Source organism: Podarcis pityusensis (genome assembly GCF_964106645.2).
Source record: "Podarcis pityusensis genome assembly, chromosome: 8".
Taxonomy (NCBI): Eukaryota; Metazoa; Chordata; class Lepidosauria; order Squamata; family Lacertidae; genus Podarcis; species Podarcis pityusensis.
Genome location: NC_138033.1, coordinates 50693256 through 50713522, shown reverse-complemented (window position 1 = coordinate 50713522; position 20267 = coordinate 50693256). Strand labels below are relative to the sequence as shown.

General features: G+C 47.5%; 1 protein-coding gene across 1 annotated transcript in view; it reads right to left on the bottom strand.

The window, feature by feature from the left end:
* Positions 1–8399: 8399 nt before the first annotated feature.
* CPNE7 (copine 7) overlaps positions 8400–20267 on the bottom strand; it is a 46701-nt gene continuing 34833 nt past the window's right edge. The window contains exons 11-16 of the mRNA XM_081017816.1: positions 16839–16972; positions 14959–15013; positions 14727–14778; positions 14259–14392; positions 12395–12631; positions 8400–10027 (exon numbers count right to left, since the gene is read on the bottom strand). Of these exons, the coding sequence (XP_080873942.1) occupies positions 9884–10027; positions 12395–12631; positions 14259–14392; positions 14727–14778; positions 14959–15013; positions 16839–16972 (756 nt within the window). The 3' untranslated portion in view covers positions 8400–9883. The remainder of the gene's footprint in view (positions 10028–12394; positions 12632–14258; positions 14393–14726; positions 14779–14958; positions 15014–16838; positions 16973–20267) is intronic.

Below are 20267 nucleotides of genomic sequence, written 5' to 3'. Positions count from 1 at the left end.
GCTGGAGTCTCGGGTTCACGCGAGCTCTTCTCTGCAGCAGGTGTTTTCCCATCAAACTTCATCCTTGTCAGCATGAATGCATCTCACTTCAAGCCCCATTTATTGTTAGAACAATTTGAGCAATTATCCCGACAGTCAGAAATAATCACTTTGTCCCTGTTGAATAGAGCTGTTTTTGTAACGAAAGCCCGTCTCTCTTGTGGGTGTGGATGAGTGTGGAAGGGGGGCGGTCAGGTGGGGGAGAGTGACAATTGCGCTGATACTGAATGTCCAAACTCTAAGGCCGATTTGCAGGGAGCTTAAGAGTCTGTATGTGTGACTTTACTTTCCATGGCTGCATTACATTACTTGCTGAAATAAACATGTTCAAGTTGAAAGAAGGCTGTATCACAGAATGGAAGGGACCTTTGAGGTCCTCCAATCCACCCCACTGTTCAGTGCAGGATGCAGCTACAGCATCCCTGAGTGGTGCCCTGTCCAACCTCTGCTTAAATACCTCCAGTGAAGGAGGTATTCCTAATCAGTTGGGAGAAATTTTCCTTCTAAAACAATGTGTGGTTAATATAGGGGATCTGCTGTCATTAGGTGTTGTGATGGCTGCTAGTTCAGGGAGCTGTAAGGGGATTCGAGAAATTAGTGGAAGGGGAGGAGGAGAGGTCTTATCAAAGCCTAGTAAACCCTGATAGCTAAATGGAGCCTCCATGTTCAAAGGCAGTATACCACTGAATACCAGTTACTGGGGAGCAACAATGGGATAATTGCTTTTCCTGCCCTGTCTATGGGCTTCTTAGAGGCATCTGGTTGGCCACCAGATGTGGAAAAGAGGATGCTGGATGAAAAGGACTTTTAGACTGATCCGTTAGGGCTCCTCTTATGAGAGTATGTAACAAATGGAAGAAGGGAGAATAGTGTTCTATCCCTTTATGAAAGAGAAGGAAAGAACATATGTGGTGAAGGAGAACATGGATCCAGGAAACTGTTGAGGGCAAATGCTCACATTCCTCTGCAAGAAGCCAAATAATATGGCCACATTAATACATGTGGGAAAATGTAGTCAGAATACAAAACCCATGTGGATTTTCCAAGCATTAACTATGGACAGTAATTGGCAACAACTGAGCTTCCTCCTGGCAGATACTTCCTGCATTTTTCCAGAAATAGTGTTTCTGCACATACACACACACACCTTCCTACACAGAAATAATTCTCATGAAAGAAAACATCACTTTGGAGGGAAATCCAAAATCTACAGTCATGTATTCCTTTTATGAGGGCCAATTAAAATGTCACAAAGTACTGAGCAAGCAAGTTTGAGTTTTTCAGACACTCCTGAGTAAGCCTAGCAGTTTTGGGATAAGACAATGGGTTCTCTTATGGGTCGATAACTGGTTAAATAGCTGAAAGCAGCAAGTCAAAATAAATGGGTAGTTCTCGCAAGAAAGTGGGGTACCTCAATTATCTATATTGAAAGCTGGTTTTAACTGGTTTTAAATATTGTATTTTAATGTTGTAACCTTCCGTGGAATCTTAGGGTGAAGAATTTGTAATCATAATGGAATATTAATTATTATTATTATCTTCATCATTACATTGGGATTCATGCTTTTTGCCTTCATAAATGATCTGGAGTTAGGAATGAGCAGTGAGGTGGCTGAGTTTGCTGATGATGCCAAATTATATAGGGCTGTGAAACCATAATGATTTTAATCTGATTTTAATCTGTATTTCAGTCGATTTCTGGATTTTATGTTTTAGTGTGTTTATTTTGATGTTAGCTGCCCTGAGCCTGGTATGGCTGGGGAGGGAGGGATATAAATATATTATTATTATTATTATGAGCTCTGAAAGGATCTCTTCAATCTGGGAGAATGGGCATTAAAATGGCAAGTGAGGTTCAATGCAAGCAAATGTAAAGTGATACACAAAAAGCCCAGCTTTGCATATATGCTGATGGGGTCTGAGCTGGGAGTCACTGGTCTGGAAAGGGATCCTGGGTTTGGGATGGATAGCATGAAGAAAAAGTGGATTCAGTGCATAGCAGCCATGAAAAGAAAACTTCCACATTGGAGATAATTAGGAAAGGGACTGAAAATAAAACTGTCAATATCATACAGGGTAGGATCAAACGAAGTTCTACTCAGAGTAGACCCATTTAAATTAATGGCTCTGAGGAGAGTTTGATTCAGCCTAATGCCTTTACACAAATCTGTGGTGTGACTGCTCTTGTTTTGTGTACTGCCACACCTCTCTCTAGATAGATGATAGATAGATAGATAGATAGATAGATAGATAGATAGATAGATAGATTGCAGTGCTGGAAAACTGGCAGAAAGGGGTAAGGATCAAGGAGATGGAGCACCTCTGCAACATTTGAGTCTTTTTAGTTTGGAAAAAAGGCAAAAAAGTAGGGATATGACAGAGGTGTAAACAATACGCATAGTGAGGAAAGAAAGCAATTTCCCCCCTTAAATATAAGAACTGAAGCTGAAAGTTGGGAGATTTGGGACAGATAAAAAGAAGTACTTTCACCAGTTAAGCTATGCAATTCAGGCCACAAGTTGCAGTGATGGCCGTCAATTTGGATGGTTCTTAAATAAGTTTAGACAAAATTACAAAGGATAAGGTGATATATATTGCCTTCGGTATGCCTCTGAATATCAGTTGCTGGGGGTCATGAGTTGGGGAGTGCTACTGTGGGCTTCCCACAGGCATCTGGTTGGTCACTGTGGGTCTCTTTTTATGTTCTCAATTCTTCTTTAGGCTTAATGTTTTGCTTAATTTCCAGCCTGAAGAAGAGTTCCAGAAAACTCAAAATCTTGCTCATACTTTATGGTATTTTAGTTGGTCCTAGTAGAGAGATATTGGCAAAAAACAAACAAGCCCAGTAATGGGTCCTCTGGGCTACATACAAGTTGTGTGCGGTTTTGATTAATTAAAGGAACTGGTTGCAGTGTTCCCCCTGTCCATGGTACTGAATTGCCATGAGCCCTGATTGTAGATGCTGCCCAATGTCCTGAAAAGGCTAAATAGGTCAGACTGACCAAGTTAAGCTATTGCAGCTGCCCAGAGTGTATTGCACAAATCTTCCCGCCTTCTCTTGTCTCTCTGTTTTTCTGATTTTCCTTATAATGGGACACATAGGCTTTGAAGCTGCCTCTCTTCAGATTATGTTAAATTTTCCCCTTGAGTGTTAAAGCGTCTATTATTTGCTGGAGTATTTATTGCAAATGCTGTGAAACGGCCTTTTAATGACACTGAAATGGTGATTGGATTAGAGCTCCGTTCCCTCTGTGCCCATGTGCAGCCCCATCAGGGTGGCTGCAATCAAAAGAAGGAATGTACAGGATATTCTGTTCACAGACTGGCATGGTGTGCACTGAAACTGGAAATGAAGATGGTTATCTAGGGACATCCACCAGGAAAGGTTTATCGAAGAAGGCAAGAGAAATAATAGGCAACTAAGCTGCACTCTTGGTGATACACAATTTGGTGGTCTGTTTCACAGCCAGAGGCAGTAATGCTTCTCAGTGCCAGCTGCTGGAAACCACAGGAGGGGAGAACGCTCTTGAGCTAGAGTCCTGCCTGAGGGCTGCCCACAAGCATCTGAGTGGCCACTGTGAGAACAGGATGTTGGGCTAGATAGGCAAGTGGCCTGGTCCAGCAGGGCTCTTCTTATGTTCTTATTGCATCTCCCAACACCGCTCCCTTTGAAGTTATTTTTTCTCCCTCTCTGGAATCTCCCTTCCTTCCTGGCAAATGCACATGGCTACTTAAATAGCATAGGAATGTGGGGAAGTCCTTCCCAGATTGCATCTCTTCTTGAGAGAGCAGGCAGGGGAGGTTTCAGAAAGGACTAGCTGACTTTGCAAAGAGACTCTTCCCCATGTGGGAAAGAACACATGTGTGCTATCTTGACTACACACCATCTATCACAAGGATGAGAAGAAGTTAGATTGGGGACTACTGACAAATCTCTGAGTGATTTCCAGTAGATCAGCAATGATTTCTGACTTCCAACTGTTTACCAAAAGCAGCTCTAAATTATACTGCTAAAATTAAGCTTGGAGTAAGCAGGAGTAGGCTCCCTCGGCCAATAAAGCGAGATGAGCGCCGCAACCCCAGAGTCGGTCACGACTGGACCTAATGGTCAGGGGTCCCTTTACCTTTAAGCAGGAGTAGGCATTTTTGTGGAAGGATGGTGAGCTCAGTTCTGGTACTCAAAATAAATTCCTGGGCTCAGTGCTCTTTAAGTCTAAGCCTGTATCATTTGTGCCAGGCTATGATTAGTTGGTCTTATTAAAGAAATAAAGGAAGATTCCATAAGTCTGAAGTTTGCCCACCCCTGAGCATTATGCATTTGATGCTCAAAGCATTCATTTGGTCTTCTCATGATCCAGTTGAGACTTGGGGGAAGGGCAGGTAGACTATTCTGGTCCCTAAAAAGGAAATGGCAGAGTTTCACAAACCTTGGCACAAGGTCTTCCCCCTCACCTCTTTCCCTGAAGATTGGAGCTCAGCTTTCTATCTAGAGTCCAAGCTGAGGAGTGTTGGGTGGCTCAATGGCAGAAATAGATTGTGGTTTGGATAGTTATAAATACATAGATTTATGATACTTCCATGACCGAAATTGCTTTGGGACATCTTTGTGTTTTCCTTTCCAGATTTCTGCTCAGTAATTCTCTGTGAGCTGAACAGGCATTCTTTCGGTGTGGAGACTTACCCTGAATTGAGCTTACCCCACAGTGTGACTGATAAACACAAACAGAAACTTGCAATGACTTGGCTTTATTGATCATGCATCTGTTTGCTATTTTCTGCCAACCAACCAAATTCCTACTGGAAGACAGAGCATCCTGATTATTGTCCTTACCAGTGACTAATCAAGAGCTACTAAGAAGTTTTCCCACCTAACTGGCCTAATTTGTCTAAGATGGCGTAGTCAATGTAGTGCCCACATATTTTGCTGAGTTGCAACTCCCATCATGCCTGACCATTGGCCATGTTAGCTGAAGCTGATGGGAATTGCAGAGTACTACTGTGGTTGTCCCTAGTCTAGTAGAAAGGGGAGAGACCATCTAGCATAGGCTTCCTCAACCTCGGCCCTCCAGATGTTTTTGGCCTACAACTCTCATGATCCCTAGCTAGCAGGACCAGTGGCCAGGGATGATGGGAATTGTAGTCTCAAAACATCTGGAGGGCTGAGATTGAGGAAGCCTGATCTATCATGTTGCTATCAGGTGTGATTTAGTCAATCAAAATAGGTCCAGAAAGAACTTTTTTTAGGCTTTATACAAGCCAGTTTTGATTCTTCTAGTTCTTAGTCTTTCTATTTTTCCTCTTGTTATCCCTGTGGGAACAGAGAGCCCATGCATTATTTTAAATAACAATAGATCTCAGAAGCCTTGGATATGCTAACCAAAGCAACCTGCTTCTGAGCTTGGATGATGGACTCCATGGGAAAATCCATGGGAAGTAAGAGAAATAATGTTGTTGCAACTTGTTCCTTAATTTTCAAGAGTCTTCTTCCCACTGAGATCTAACTCCAAGAATATCTCCATGACCAGTAAACCAACCTTGTTGCTGATTGTGGTAGATGCCCACTGGGACAGTTAGGGCAGAAGGGAGGGAGATCAACAGCAGGTGTAGCCAACCCAAGGACAGGCAGAGCCAGCTACTTCTAGTTTGTCCTCCTCCTCCTCCTCCTCCTCCTCCTCCTCCTCCTCCTCCTCCTCCCTAATGAGTACTACAAGACTGAGACCAGGGAGGAGGAAGCTGGCAGGCAGTGCCAACTCCCGGACCAGTTGTAAGTAAGAAGGCATGCAGGTGGGGGCTGGCTGTGAGAAGATTGAGACTGGTGGGATAGTACCTCATTCTCCCTAGCTTCTACCGGTTGATGCTGGGCTGTACATGTGCTCAAGAAAGAGGGCAGAAGAGAAGCAGCAAGTGAGCTCAGCACTTTGTCACCAAGATACATTGCAAGGCTTCTTTGTGAGGGGTCTCTGTCTCGCCATTCTCCAGATGCTTGGTGTCCTTCCCCTTTCACATTTCTATTACTGGCTGAAGACATTGGGTGTGTGTGCGTCATTCTCTGCTTTAATTAATTTATTATATTAAAGTCCACTTTTCCTTGAAGGTTCTTAAGGCATCGTATGTGGTTTTCAGGTCTCCCATTGCATAATCTGGTAAGATAAGGTTAGTCTGAGAGAGGCTCTGATTCACCTAACTTCACCACACTGGGCTCCACTACTTTTCGGCTCTAGCATCCCCACAACCAGACTTCTTCCTTTCCCTGCATTAAAAGGTAAAAGTAAAGGGACCCCTGACCATTAGGTCCAGTCGTGGCCGACTCTGGGGTTGCGGCGCTCATCTCGCTTTACAGGCCGAGGAAGCCGGCGTACAGCTTCCGTGTCATGTGGCCAGCATGACTAAGCCGCTTCTGGCAAACCAGAGCAGCGCACGGAAACGCTGTTTACCTTCCCACCGGAGTGGTACCTATTTATCTACTTGCACTTTGACGTGCTTTCGAACTGCTAGGTTGGCAGAAGCAGGGACCAAGCAACGGGAGCTCACCCCGTCACGGGGATTCGAACCACCGACCCTCTGATCGGCAAGTCCTAGGCTCTGTGGTTTAACCCACAGCGCCACCCGCTTCCCACTTCCCTGCATTACAATTATCCTGAAGCAGGGAGCACAGATGATGCTGTAGGTGAAATGTGGGTACAGTTTGGCTTTGGACTGCATTACTCATACTTGCACATCTTCTGGCGATTAGGTAAAATAGGTGGCCCTAGGGACCGAGTACCATGTTGCAGCCTTGTCATGTTATCTGGTCTCTATCCCCCTGGCTTAGGGGAAGATTCCTCCTTCCCCACTCTAGCCTAGAATGTGGCTTTGCTGGACTCCTCAGACTTGGAACATACCCCAGATGCAGTTCTCACTGCCTCCACTCCGTAAAAACCCCGTAACTGCAGAAACACAGGGAGCTCTTCGGCGAGGTCGGGGTAAACAGCTTGACCAACCTGCCTTCAGACGGCCTCAGCATGCTTCTGTGGCAACAGCTCTCCTTAGGTATGGCCACCGTGATCTGTCCAAGGTCCTGAAAGGCCTGGCCTTGCCTGTTGCGATCCTGCATAACTTTCCAGTTCTGGACATGACCCTGTCCTTTTATTATATGCCACAGCTTCCAACCAGCATACCCTGGGAGCCCTGAGTCAAACTAAGGCAGAAGAAGCCTGGCTTTAACTCTATAGAAGGTGATTCAAACTTTTACAAAAAAATATATTAAATGAATAAATCCTGCCATTTCAAACATTCAAAGAAAGGAAATCAAATCTCTGGCTTTGATATCGGGCTCTCTATAGCCGCCAACACTGTGCAAACAGACCTCTGTCTGTTCCTATGTGGCTGAACTTCAAAAAAAGGAAAGGCTGATCGGAGAGAAGCATCAGTGGTTTCAAGCTGGGTTGCCTTTTAGGCTTCCCACCACTTTATTTGTAAAATAGACTGTGGCCTCAGATCCTATTAAGAGGTCGCTGCTTTTCATCTCTAATTGGCATCGCTGGTCTCCAACCAGACATGTCTTGTATGCGTAACTGTCGGGAAACATAGGACCAGGATTTTTTTGATATATATTTTTTTAATGTCGTAGTGAGATTCAGAGCCTGATTAGACCCAGAAAAAGCAACACCCCAGTTGGACACGGAACAACCAGCATAATAATACAGCAGGGGTGTAATTCTGCACACACACACGTATGCATATGGAAAGCACATTTATTTCAGTGGTAATTTCCAGTCACTGCATATTTTCTGTTGCTTCTTTAAAGTGGAGCCAGTTGTGACATTTAACACAATCTCTTAGGCTTGCCAAGGCTAAAATGCCCACTGTGTAGATATGTCCATACTGGCCACCTCCTGTTGCAAATTCAATTACTAAGCTGCCCAGACATGCCATGGTGTTTTGCTGTTGCGAAAATGCTGTACTGAATAAGCCAAGGTGTTTGCCCCACCAATTATTTGCATCATTGCAAGGCGTGCTGGGAAGACGCTTCTGGGGTGACACCTGGCTACTATGTGGGCACCTTCCCAAAAATCACTGCCTCCAGGAACAACTCCATCTAGTAGCCATGAGGGCTATGCTCTGCCTCCCTGGCTGGAGGCAGTTGTTGGAAACCATATGGGTGGAAGGGGATGCCCTTGCGCTTGGGTTGGCACATGCATGGCCACTTTGAGAACAGGATGCTGGACTTGACGGGGCATTAGCCTGATCCAGCAGCTCTTATTGAGCTGCTGCTCCTCTCAGCTCCTGTGAATTGGCCCCAACACCACTACTGTTCAGTAGCCTTACTTTGGGGCACATTTTAACTTTCCACATCAGAAAAAGTGCAGAGAACAAGGGGGAACAGAACATATCCTTTTATTTGGCTGCCTCTTTTGGTACATCAAGTAGATTTGTCATGCAAACCTTAGGCAAACAACAACATCATAGTGAAAGACAACCACGTACCATGTGGAGGAGTAGGCAGAGCTGGGCATGGTGCCTCCACAGGAACCCAATAAACTTCATGCACAGGATGGAGTGGTGAAATGGACATAAGTGCAATAGCAATGTATCTGCGGACCCTCTTAAGCCAGTCTTCCTTAGCCACGTATTTCTCCAGACATTTTGGACTACAATTCCCATTAGTCCCAGCCAGCATGGCTAATGGTCAACAATGATGGGAGGTGCAGTCCAAAACATCTGGAGATTGTGGAAGGCTGGCTCAAGCTGTCCACTGAGGCCACACCCTGCATGCCATGCAGAGGGAGAGCCATACCCCCAATGTCAATGCCCCCCCATGGTGTTGGGCATCAAGGGAAAGTTGAGGGACTCCAGCTGGTCACTCAAGAGAATCAAGGATGGTTTGGGGTTGGTTTTCTGCAGTTGACATGGCAACAGACAAGGTGTTGAAACAGTTCTTGCAGGGACTCTGCCTTGGCTCCTCTCATCTTTCTTAAACCATGGGGTGGGGGGCACCTGGCATTATTACAGCAACACACACCAGCAGCCAAGGGGGAAAGGCAGCACCAACTCCAGCAGCACAAGGGAGGAGGCATTTCCTCTTCTCTGTTCCCTCTCTCCCCCTTCCACTATCCTCTCTGCTTCACTAGCTCATCCACTTCCACCAGGCCTCTCCATGGAAGCAAATGGGAGCTGCAGACTCCCTTGCCATAGTTTCATCCAAGAAGAGGGAGGCTTATTCACCCTGGGGGTGAGGGGTAGATGGGAAACAGAAGTAAACAAGGTCAGAACTACCTTCTTTGGGCAATGGGGTGGGGTGGGGGGGACAAAGCCACTCATTCCACCCCCACCCATTAAGCTTTCTGCATCCTTCCCTGCCCTCAGTCTCCCATCTCCAAATGGCCAACAGGGGGAATGCCAGTTGCCCACCCAATGCCCTCTCTCCCCTTTTCCGTAGGTGAGACAGAAGTGGGTTTTCTCTGGTTGTGTTTTAGGTATCTCCTGGGCCAAACCGCATTCACAAGGGAATTTGTCACACTGTGTGTTCTGCCTGGGGTAGTGGAGGCCCTTTTCTTCCCCTTGGGAAAGATGGGTCCTCCTAGAACTCACTCGCTTCCAAGGGGCCAGCTCTGATCTCTTATTGTGCCACTGGGAGAAGGGCATGCGAGGGATGTGGTGGTGGTGGTGACAAGCTGGCCTTCTCCTCTTCTTTTTTGGTGGCTGAAGTTTGTCACAGGACCCGGGAACCTTCTATCCTCCCTGGCACTGGTTTGGGCTCCCTTTTCTCTCTCTTTCTCTCTCTTCTACTTCACTGGGGGAAGGAACTGGCAGATGGAGGGAAGACAGACAATGTGGCTGAGGCCCAAAGGGGTGGGGGCCCTTGTCACTGGGGTGAGGGTGAGTTCAGAGTCGGGTCAGGGGTGCTGCCTTTGGGGCATCGGGGAGGTAAGGCCTTGTAGCTGTAATATTCCACAACCTGCTTGGGCACCTCTGCCAACACACATTTGGCCAGGGCAGTCGGGGAGGCCTGGAAGGAAGAGGAAGGAAAAGGTTAGCTCAAAATGCATCAATGGCCATTAGGAAGGACATGTTGCTGCGTGCTGACACTTTAGGATTAGGAACCTAGGAAACAGCCAGACCATAGCTCAGTGTTGTCTACACAACCAGAGTAGAAAACTGGATTCAACCAGCAGGCAAGATTCCTGATTTTCACCCATTCTGCCCCTCTGGGTGAACTTTAATATGTGAGCAGGACTGCCTACCTGTCAATCACCTGGTGCCACAATGACAACAGGTGACTGACACCTGCCACAGTTCAAAAGAGGTGGCCGTCACCAGCTGCTTGGCAGATACAGCAGTTTCCTTTTAAGATGCACTTCCCGTGTCAATCAGCTGACTGGGTCTGGAGCTTGCCTTCAAAGGTGTGGTTTACAGAGAGCTCCTATGAAGCCCGTTTTGAATCCATACTGCTTCCTCTGCTCCAAACTGCTTCCTCCAGCCGTCTTGGCTGCACTAGGGATTTCCCAGTGGGGAGCTGCCTAGTACAGGCCATCCCAACATAGCCCCCTGCCAGTGCTGATCAGCTGGGAGCCCAGCTAGCAAAGGAATAATTGGGAGGTCACATTAAGCTCCCCATTGTCCATTTGTAGCTGTATCCTCCCCAGACCTGATGCTACATCAGGTGGGGGCAGGTAGATGCAGCTTGTAGTGAATGACTGAACGAACTAAATGGGGACCTATCCTGGGCCCAGTTAGTCTGCACTGACTGGCAGTGGTTCTCCAGGGCTTCAGACATGGGTCCCTCCCAACTCTTTTTGGAGATGATGGGGATTTAACTTGGAACTTTCTGCATGCAAAGCAGGAGCTCTGCCACTGAGTCACAGCCCTCCCCAAAAATCCCTGATGCAGAGACCTCATAGCCTTGCAAGGTCCCCCGCTCCACAGAAGACAAGCCCCTGCTTTGCTGCTTCCCTTCCTCCTCCTGAGCAGAACTGGGAATGTTGCCAGGATGAGGGCATTCTGAGGAAGGGCAAGTTGTCTCCCTCCTCCTTCCCGCAGAGAAGGTCCGCGTCTGCCTCTCTCTTGACTAATAGCGCCTGTCACTTCTCGGCGCTCTTGGCGCCAGGGCCCAGAGGGTTAATCTCGCCTCACAGCTCACTCGGGCTCAGCAACAGACAGCTTGTCTCCCGAGGCCTAAATTACTGACAATCAAGCCCAATTAGGCCTTCGCAATGGCCAAGCGTCTTGTGCCTCCGGCTGCCAGAAATACCCAACTATGGATTTTCCTTTCCGACATGCTGTGGAGTGAGAAAACAGGCAAAGTGAAAGAGAAAACCCCCAGCAGGCCTGTCCTGCCCTGCCCCTATACCACTCAGCCCTCTCCACCCCCTCATGTTTCAGGGCTGGGAGGGTTTCAGGGGAGACACTGCAAGTCACAGTCTATGCTAGTGGCCCAGATCACTCTTCCTGCACCATTGTGCTCTTCAGTTGCAAAATCAGGGGTTGGGGGATCCCTTTTCAGTTCGAGGGCAAAAGCAGGCAGAGCAAGAAATGTTATTTTTTTTACCTTTGTAGAGAAGGCGAATTTCTTTCTTCTTTTTTACAACCCAATCATATTTATTTATTTTTGATTGGGGGGGGGGGGAATGGATAAACCACGTAATAAAAAACTGCGAACTCAGTAAACCCATACCCCTTGTGGGGAGACATTTAAGTCTGTGAAATATAATGGAAATGGAATTAAATAGTTTGCCAAATGTTATTCATTAATTTATCTAAAAAGGGGGTGTCTCCATTTGTTGTATCTTATAATTAAGTAGATTTACTGGATACAGTAGATTTCCCCCCTGAAATGGAGATTTTATACTGCAATTTGTGTTATGATACTATAAGTATAATGTGTATATTGTAAATGGATTTAGAACCGGTGTTGTTTATAATTTCTTTTTAAAGTGAGATGTTTCTTTTTTTAAAAAAAAAAAACACAACCTCTAAGTGGTGTGCATAAAACAATTATTGATAATGCACACATAAACTCAGCAAAATGTTAAAGACAAGTAGGCAGAACTAAATCATATGCCTAGGTAAGCTTCCTGAAATAAAAATCAGTAGACTAGGTGCTACAGACACTCACAAACACCTGCTCTACCCTCCACCCAGGCAACCGAGAGGCATGATCAGAGTTCAAGGACACATTCCAGCCAGGCTGGTACTAAGAGGAGTTAGTGTCAGATGTGTTAAGAAGAGGGTACCCTCCAGCCCTGTGATCCTGTAACTCTGGGTTTAGAATCTGTAAGAGATGCATGCAACACCAGAGAGAAAACGAGTCTGTCCTAACAGAGTGGGAGAAACTAGGGGGAAGAAACAAGTGTGTCTGCATTGCAGGGCAACTTACATTCTTGAACTCTCGGAAGGGGACAAACTGCACGATGTCACGCAGGACGGGCTCGCCTTTGGGGGAGCGCAGGATGCCATCATCCCCATCCAAGACCTGCATGTCAGTGAAATCGGCGTTGCCCACACCTACGATGATGATGGACATGGGCAGGTAGGATGCCCGGACGATGGCCTCCCGCGTGTCTCCCATGTCACTCACAACCCCGTCCGTCAGGATCAGCAGGATGAAATATTGCTGCGGAGAGAGAAAGAGAGAGATAGAGAGATGAAAAGATGAGGGGTCAGGGAAAAGGGAACCAGGAGGGCGGCTAGAAGGTCCAGCCCCAAAAGGATCTCCAAGGTTCATTGCGGGAATTTGGACCACAGTTCCTCATACAAGATGCATTTTATTTGAATGCCACTTTTCCAAAGTTAAAACCATGCTCAAGGTGGCTTACAAATTCTAAAATAAATAAATAAATAAAATAAAATAAAAATATATAATCACAAAAATAACAATAGTAGTCATGAACAATGAATAAAAAGTACATGCTGAACAATGTCCATAACAAAAAACCCTAAATATTACCCCAGCTCAAGAGTCTGTTCCGCAGCCTCAACTTTTGTAGCTGGAGTCAGTCTTGGCCCCACCCTCCCAGGCCAGGTGGAAAAGGCCTGCAAGGCAGGGAGAAGGTCCCCCAGGACTCATAACCAAGGTGGTTTCTGGCCTCTTCCCATAAGCATCCAGCAGGCTGCCCACAACAGAGAGTGCAGCACAAAGACCAAAGAGGAGATGAAGCTTTCAGGGTACCAATAAAAGCCTTGAGGTCACCAGCACAGAGGGTCCCTATGTCCAACGGAAATTGCTGGCCTACAATTCCTCTCATCCTTAGGCATTGGCTCTGGGAGCTGCTGGGAGCTGGAGTCCAACAACAACTGCAGGGGTTCACATCCCCCTGCTTGCTATTCCCTGTCATCACATACACTGAGCCCACAACAGTCTCTGCTTACCCCCACCCCAAAGAAAGCCCCCTCAGGTTGGCATCCTTCATGCACAGCTCAAACCAAGTTAGGGAAATGCAATTTCCAGCCCCCACCCACCCACCTGAAGCTCAGGCCCGTAACGCCACATTAACTACTGTCACTAATTGATGGGCTCAGCAGCAAAGCTTTCAGACATTTAGCAAGCAAAGAGCTGACATGATCCCTGAAGAATCCAAACTGGCATGTCCCTGGGTCCCAGAGTACTTGGCGTGTGTAAATAATGAAGGAGAATTTAGTTAAAGTCCCTTTAGCCTGTCCAGGGCTTTCGTGCATGCATGCAAATGGCCCAAGCAAACCCTCCAGAATGTGAATCCCCCAGCCCCAGCACTCGGTAGATTTCCATCAAGCAGGGCGGGGTGAGGGGGCAGGGCTATGAAGCATCCAAATTCAAGCTCACACACAAATCCTTGAAATTCTGGGATGAGAGCAGCCTTGCCATCCTAACCGTCTCAGAACATAGGACGGTGCCAAGGCAGAGGAAGGACCAGGGAGCTCAGTGTTGTCTGTGCTGACTGACAGCAACTCTCCAGGGTTTCAGGAAGGATACTTTCCCAGCCCTGCCTGGAGATGCCAGGATTGAACATGGTACTTTTTGGATACATAGCAGATGCTCTGCTACCGAGCTATGGTGAGAAAATGCAGGGAACCTAGGAAGCCACTGGTCCACCTAGCTTAGTACTGCTGACCCTTTAACTGGCAGCAGCCAGTTCTTCAGGGTCTTGGGCAGGAGACTCTCCCAGCCCTGCCTGGAGATGCCATGGATTGAACCTGGAGCCTTCTGCATACAAAGCAGGCACTCCACAACTGAGCTGCAGCCCCAGGCTTGGTGGCCCACTTACGGAGGCTTCCTTTGTCTTCTCCTCGTCTGCTGCGACTCTGGCTACCTTGGAAATGATTGGCGCCACATTGGTTGGCCCGTAGAGCTGTATCTTGGGCAAGCAGTTTTGATAGGACTCCACCACACCTTGGATTCCTAGCATGAAGAGGGAAAGCCTGGGGTTAGGGGTGGCCAGAAGCCATTGCCTTCAGTGGAGCACTGTGATAAGGCAATCTCCAGGGTTTCAAGCAGGAACATTTTCCAGTCCCAGCTGGAGATGCTTCCAGGAATTGAACCTGAGATTTTTTGCATGCAAAGCCAAGGCTCTTCCTGCTGAGCTATGGCCCTCTCCTGAAAACAGATCTGGAAGTGCCAATCCAGGTACAAGTACAGTCCTGATGGACTCAGGGGTTGGGGGGGGGGTGATGGACTAAGGCATTATGGGGGTGGTGGAATGAAGACTCCAAAGCAACCCTGGTCAGTTTCTTACCTTCACACTCATCATCATTTGGGTTGAAGTTAATGGCAAAATCATGGGAGATCTGCCCAGGACAGGAAAGACAAACATCAGCATGTATATGAAAGGGATCCACAACACCAGCCCCTCCTTCTTGCACCCTCCTCTGGCACTGATCCCTCCCCATCCTCCCTTATTTCCAACCCTGTCCAGGGGCCTCTTTGCCCTCCCAGCCCCATCATTTCCCAGATGGGCCTTCACTTACTTCGTAGTTGGGTGGAATTCTGGCTCCAAAGCCTAAGGCGGAGAATTTCTTATCACTGTGGAGAAGCAGGGTGCAAGGTCTTAGGGTATGCACTGGAATGGTTTCCCTGCATTCTTGTTTTGGAACCGTAAACGCATGAAGAGGCGCCCCAAGAAACCAAGGTCACATTCACACTTTAACACCCACACAATATATTTTAAGCAGATGGCTTTCCCCAAGCTATCCTGGGAACTGTACTTTGTTAAGGGTGCTGGGAACTATAGCTCTGTTAGTAGTGGACTACAGTGCCATGATTCATTGGAGGAAGCTGTGTGTGGTGGCTTTAAATGTATGGTGCAGATGTGACCAGTGACCTCTTTGCTGTTCCTCCACCCACCCACTTCTGGAAGATGCTCAGGGACAGCCCAGGACATCCAGCCTCACCATGTGAGAGGTTTTCCCCATCATCCTTCATTATTGTGGTGCAGAGATGATGTTTGTGCGCTATTCTCCCTTGTTGCTGGGGATGAAACATTATCAGCCCAAGCAGACACAATGGTTGTTTGTGCAACTGTTCTAGCACTGAGGGTGAAACTGGATGCAACTGTTAAATGCATCTTCATTTAATGTGCATTTTTGTAAATGCACACAATAGCTTCTAGGGGGTGGCGATAATTATCAGAAGTGCAGCAGGTTTGGAAGGAGAGTTTAGCTTGATGAAAATGGCTTTCCCCAGAGCAGCTAGTTGCATTGGGATGGAACCTGGAACTTTTGTTAGAAGTACAGCAGATGTAAAGGTAAAAAAAAGGTAAAGGACTCCCTGGATGGTTAAGTCCAGTGAAAGGTGACTATGGGGTGCAGTGTTCGTCTCGCTTTTCAGGCCGAGGGAGCCGGCATTTGTCCACAGACAGCTTTCTGGGTCATGTGGCCAGCATGACTAAACCGCTTCTGTCACAATGGAACACCGTGACGGAAGTCAGAGCTCATGGAAACGCCATTTACTTTCCCACCACAGGAGTTCCTATTTATCTACTTGCACTAGTGTACTTTCAAACTGCTAAGTTGGCAGAAGCTGGGACAGAGCACCGTTGCATGGATTCAAACAGCCGACCTTCCGATCAGCAAGCCCAAGAGGCTCAATGATTTAGACAACAGTGCCACACACGTCAGCAGATAAGGAAAGGACTAAACTCCTCTTCTCACCTGTTCAGATCTGAAAAATGATCAGCCCCACCCACCCATCAGCTCTCTGCATTATTTTTAAAAAGTGTGCACATTAAATGCAAAGGGTATGGTCCAAAGGCACTGGAGGCCACCCCCATGTTCCTGAAGCTAAGAAGGTCTGTGTCTGGTCAGTGTCTGGATGGGTGAACACCTGGGAACTATCTGTACACTACCTTAGGTTCCATGATGGATGCAAGGCAGGATACAAAGCAATAAAATAATTAACTGAAGATGCATTTAAGACCACATCTCATTTGGTCCTGACCATGTTCTTCAAGACACAATTGTGTTCATTCCAGGTATACCTGGATGACTCTGGTATACCAAGTACGTTGATGAATATGCTACAGCAGGAGTAGAGAACTGGTGGCTCTCCAGGTGCTGCCAGACTACAACTCCCATCATCCCTGAACCCTGGCCATGCTGTCTGGGGCTGATGGGAGCTGGAGTCCAAAATCCTCCTCCTTCTACAAGCTTGGCTGAAAGAGGAGGCAGACTTGTGAGCTCCAAGCCCCCAGTGTCCTCCCCCCCAACACATGGATGTTGTGACTGTTCATGCCCTACTCTCTCTGCCCCGCCCCAGCCCAGATGTTCTTTGGCAGGGCTGGTGAGTAAGAGGTAAGGGAGCTCAGGTCTGCTCAGGAAGCAAGAGTAGGAGCCAAGACACATCGGGTCACCTGTCATAGTCTTGGCAAATCTCCCCCACGGCTACCAATGCCTTCAGGTATTCATTGGGCTGGTAGGGGTTGATGTAGTGGAGGGAGCAGCTGTTTCGGGGGTCTCCGTTGGAAGCTGTGAAGTCAATGGCCACCTGGGAAGGCAGAAGAGCAGAGAGGAAATATAACACAGAAGGATCCTCCAATGGTTAGCCAAATTATCCTCTTGGATAACCTCACATCCGCACTTACCTTTTGCCACACGTTTCCTTCCTTTAAAGTTCCATGTCCGAGTGTTGCCCCCCCCCAACTTTCCCCAGGAAAACACGCTATTTAACGCTGAATCGGAACAAACAGCAATTCATGTTTTCATTTGTGATGGTCTGCCAGGGTGATTGGGGATGGTGGGATTCCAAACTACCCTGAAATGTTACAGATCCTCTAGTTTTGGTTTAAACATGCCAAAGTCCACGGTCCCCACATCAGATCTCAGTGCAGACAGGCAACACACTAAGATGCTTACAAGAGCATTTCCCTGCTTCTTTCTCTCAGTTTCACTCAAACTACAGTCTGTTCTTCTTTTACAACACAGACACCTAGATTAAAACATCCCTTTGCTGCGGGTGGGGAGTTCTGTCTTTTGCGCACACACCCAGAAAATGTTCTAACAATTAGTTCCCATGGAAACAAAATGCCTGCAACAACTGACACGCTTGTGACAAGACTTTTGTCTAGCCAGGAACTGCCTCAGGGCAACCCGCACAGATCGCCCTTCTCACAGATGCCTGATAGGAAAGTCACAACAATTTGTATTTGCCTTAACAAAGCAGCCGCCTCATTCTCCCACTTGCTCTCCGCTTTCACACCTCTCTCAGCCGAGAAAAGAACAGGCGCTCCAAGTGTGTTTACTGGGTTGAAATAAACCGTTCATGCGGTGATGCAGACGTGCCGTTTGCAGGTTTATGAGAATAGACCCGTCAAAACCAGAAGCGAGTTAGCAGGCGGCAGATAGATCCCAAAGTGGTAGGCTTGAAGGTGGTAGCCTTGACGATGGCCGCCTCCCACTCAACAAGGCAGAACCAGGAAGCTCAGCTAAGATCCTCACTCCATCTCCAGCTGCAGTGCTTAGCAGTTTTACAAGGAGAGTTTGGAGCAACCCTGAAATATCTGGCAAAGCCTCCCCAACGCAGCATGCACACCCGGCCAGCCGATGTTTCTGACTATCAGCTCCGCAGATGACTCCCATTTATTGAGCTTTCATCTTGACTTGTTCGCGCAAAGCTGACACCGAGCTTAGAAAAGATCCAGTCCTTACTGAGCATTCCTTCAGATTTCTTTGCGGGGGAACTTCTAATTTATTTATTTAACACATTTATATCCCATCTTTTTCTCCAAGGAGCTCAGGGTGGTGGATATTGTTCTTCCCCTTCCTCATTTAATCCCCACAACAACCCTGCAAGGTAGGTTAGGCTGAGAGGGAGAGGGACTGGCCCAAGGTCACCCACTGAGCTTCATGACCGAGCGGGGATTTGAACCCTGATCTTCCAGGCATAGGCGTAGCCAGCGGGGGGCGGGGCGGGACAGCTGCCTCCCATCAAGTAAATAAATAAAAATACTTAACTACCGATTGCATTGCAGATAGCTCAGTCCAACTCCTGCCCCCCTCCCACATAAATCTTGCCTATGCCCATGCTCTCAGGTCCAACACACTATACCAATGAGCTCCCTTCCAATGAGGCATAAAGCATTCATCTTACATTCATCCTGATTTGCCGGCATAGCAGTTAGGCATCTCCCATTGATCATTCATTCATTCCACACTTTTCAAAGCATTTTTCTGTGACTTTCCTAATTGAGAAAAGAGGGTTTCTTTTGCTAAAGTGGATTTGTTGTGTTAGGGTGCTTTAATCCACTGCCCAAACTTAAGCTTCCTCGTAAGCACTTATATTCATCCCACACAGCAGTGAAGCACCCTGTAACTCCCAGAAGCCCCAGACAACACAGCTGTGCTGGCTGGACCTGATGGTAGTCCTTGTCTGAAACATCTTGAGGGCACCAGGTTGGAGAGGGTTGCTATTTAGCCAAGCAATTTGCTGACTATGGATGTGAAAGGGGCCCAGAGCAATGAGCCTTTTCTCTTCCTTGGAAGATGAAGCAAGCTTGTTTTCTGCTGCTCCAGAGGGCAGCACTTGAACCAATGGATTCAAATTACAAGAATGGAGATTCCAACTAAACTTTAGGAAGAACTTACTGATGGCAACAGCTATTAGGCAGTGGAACGGACTGCCTCAGAAGTGGTGGACTCTCCATCATGAGAGGTTTTGAAGCAGAAGTCGGATGGCCATCTGCCAGGGATTCTTTAGTTGTGATTCCTGCATTGCAGGAGGTTGGACTAGATGTCCTTTCCAACTCTACAGTTCTATGATTCCTTCTTCTCCCCTTGCTAAGTAGCTGAATGGATCCATCCCAACCTGATATCTCCTGAAAACTGGCATTTGCCACTAGACTTGGACTCAAAGGGAGGAGTGCCCTCTTGGTGCACTTTCCCACTTTGCCCACCAGGGGCAGCACCAAGCACAGCACAGCTTTGTGCCACCTGCTGCTACCATTCCGTTCTTGCTCTGCTGTTTGCCTCTACGCCGCGGCACCAACAAGCAACAGGCCTTGGCACCTCCAGACATGGCGAGCCTCTAATTCCTGGGATCGTTCCCAGCTCGTATCCCAGCGAGCGGAGAGGCTGAGAGCCAGCAATCTGTTCCTTGAATGTTCTAGGATCTGACTCACTCCAAGAAGGAGAGTTGCTCTTTCAAAACGCAATCTGGGCGCTGGTTGTTTTCAAGGGAGAAAAATCTGTGCGAAGCTGCAGCGAAGGCCTGGCAGCAGGGACTGTGAAAGCCCGAGGAGGAAAAGGAGCTGCTCCCCACACATGCCCACCTGGCAGCTCACCAAGGCCTGGGGGAGGATCACTGAAGAAGCCTCCATTTGCAAAACTGCCTGGCCAAGCCTGTGGTTGATTTGCACGTGACAAGCTGGCCTGCCAAGGCAAGGGCTGTTTGTGCGCACACGTGTGCAGATAGCATACCCTAAGCCTGTATCCTACAACAGTGTTAGCGACAGCAACCAGGGAAGTGACATCCCCATATGGAGGAGAGTTGACAAGCCTAGCTTTTGCTGAGATCGACACTGCCTTTGAGCATATGCAGTGTTTGGAAGGTTTTCTGTATTTCTATTCTATTGCAATGTGTGGAATATGCTTTTGAACCTTAAACCACCATGGCGATCCAGGACAGTGACAGGCTCCCACGGATTTGCTGCATATGAAAAGGCAGGATGTTGCTGCTTCACATATGGAAATATAAAGGGCTCACAGGTGCCCATTTAGACTGGTAGGGTGGAAGGCAGGGAGGCCAACAGTAGGTGGAAACAGAGCCAACAACAGGCAGATTCAGA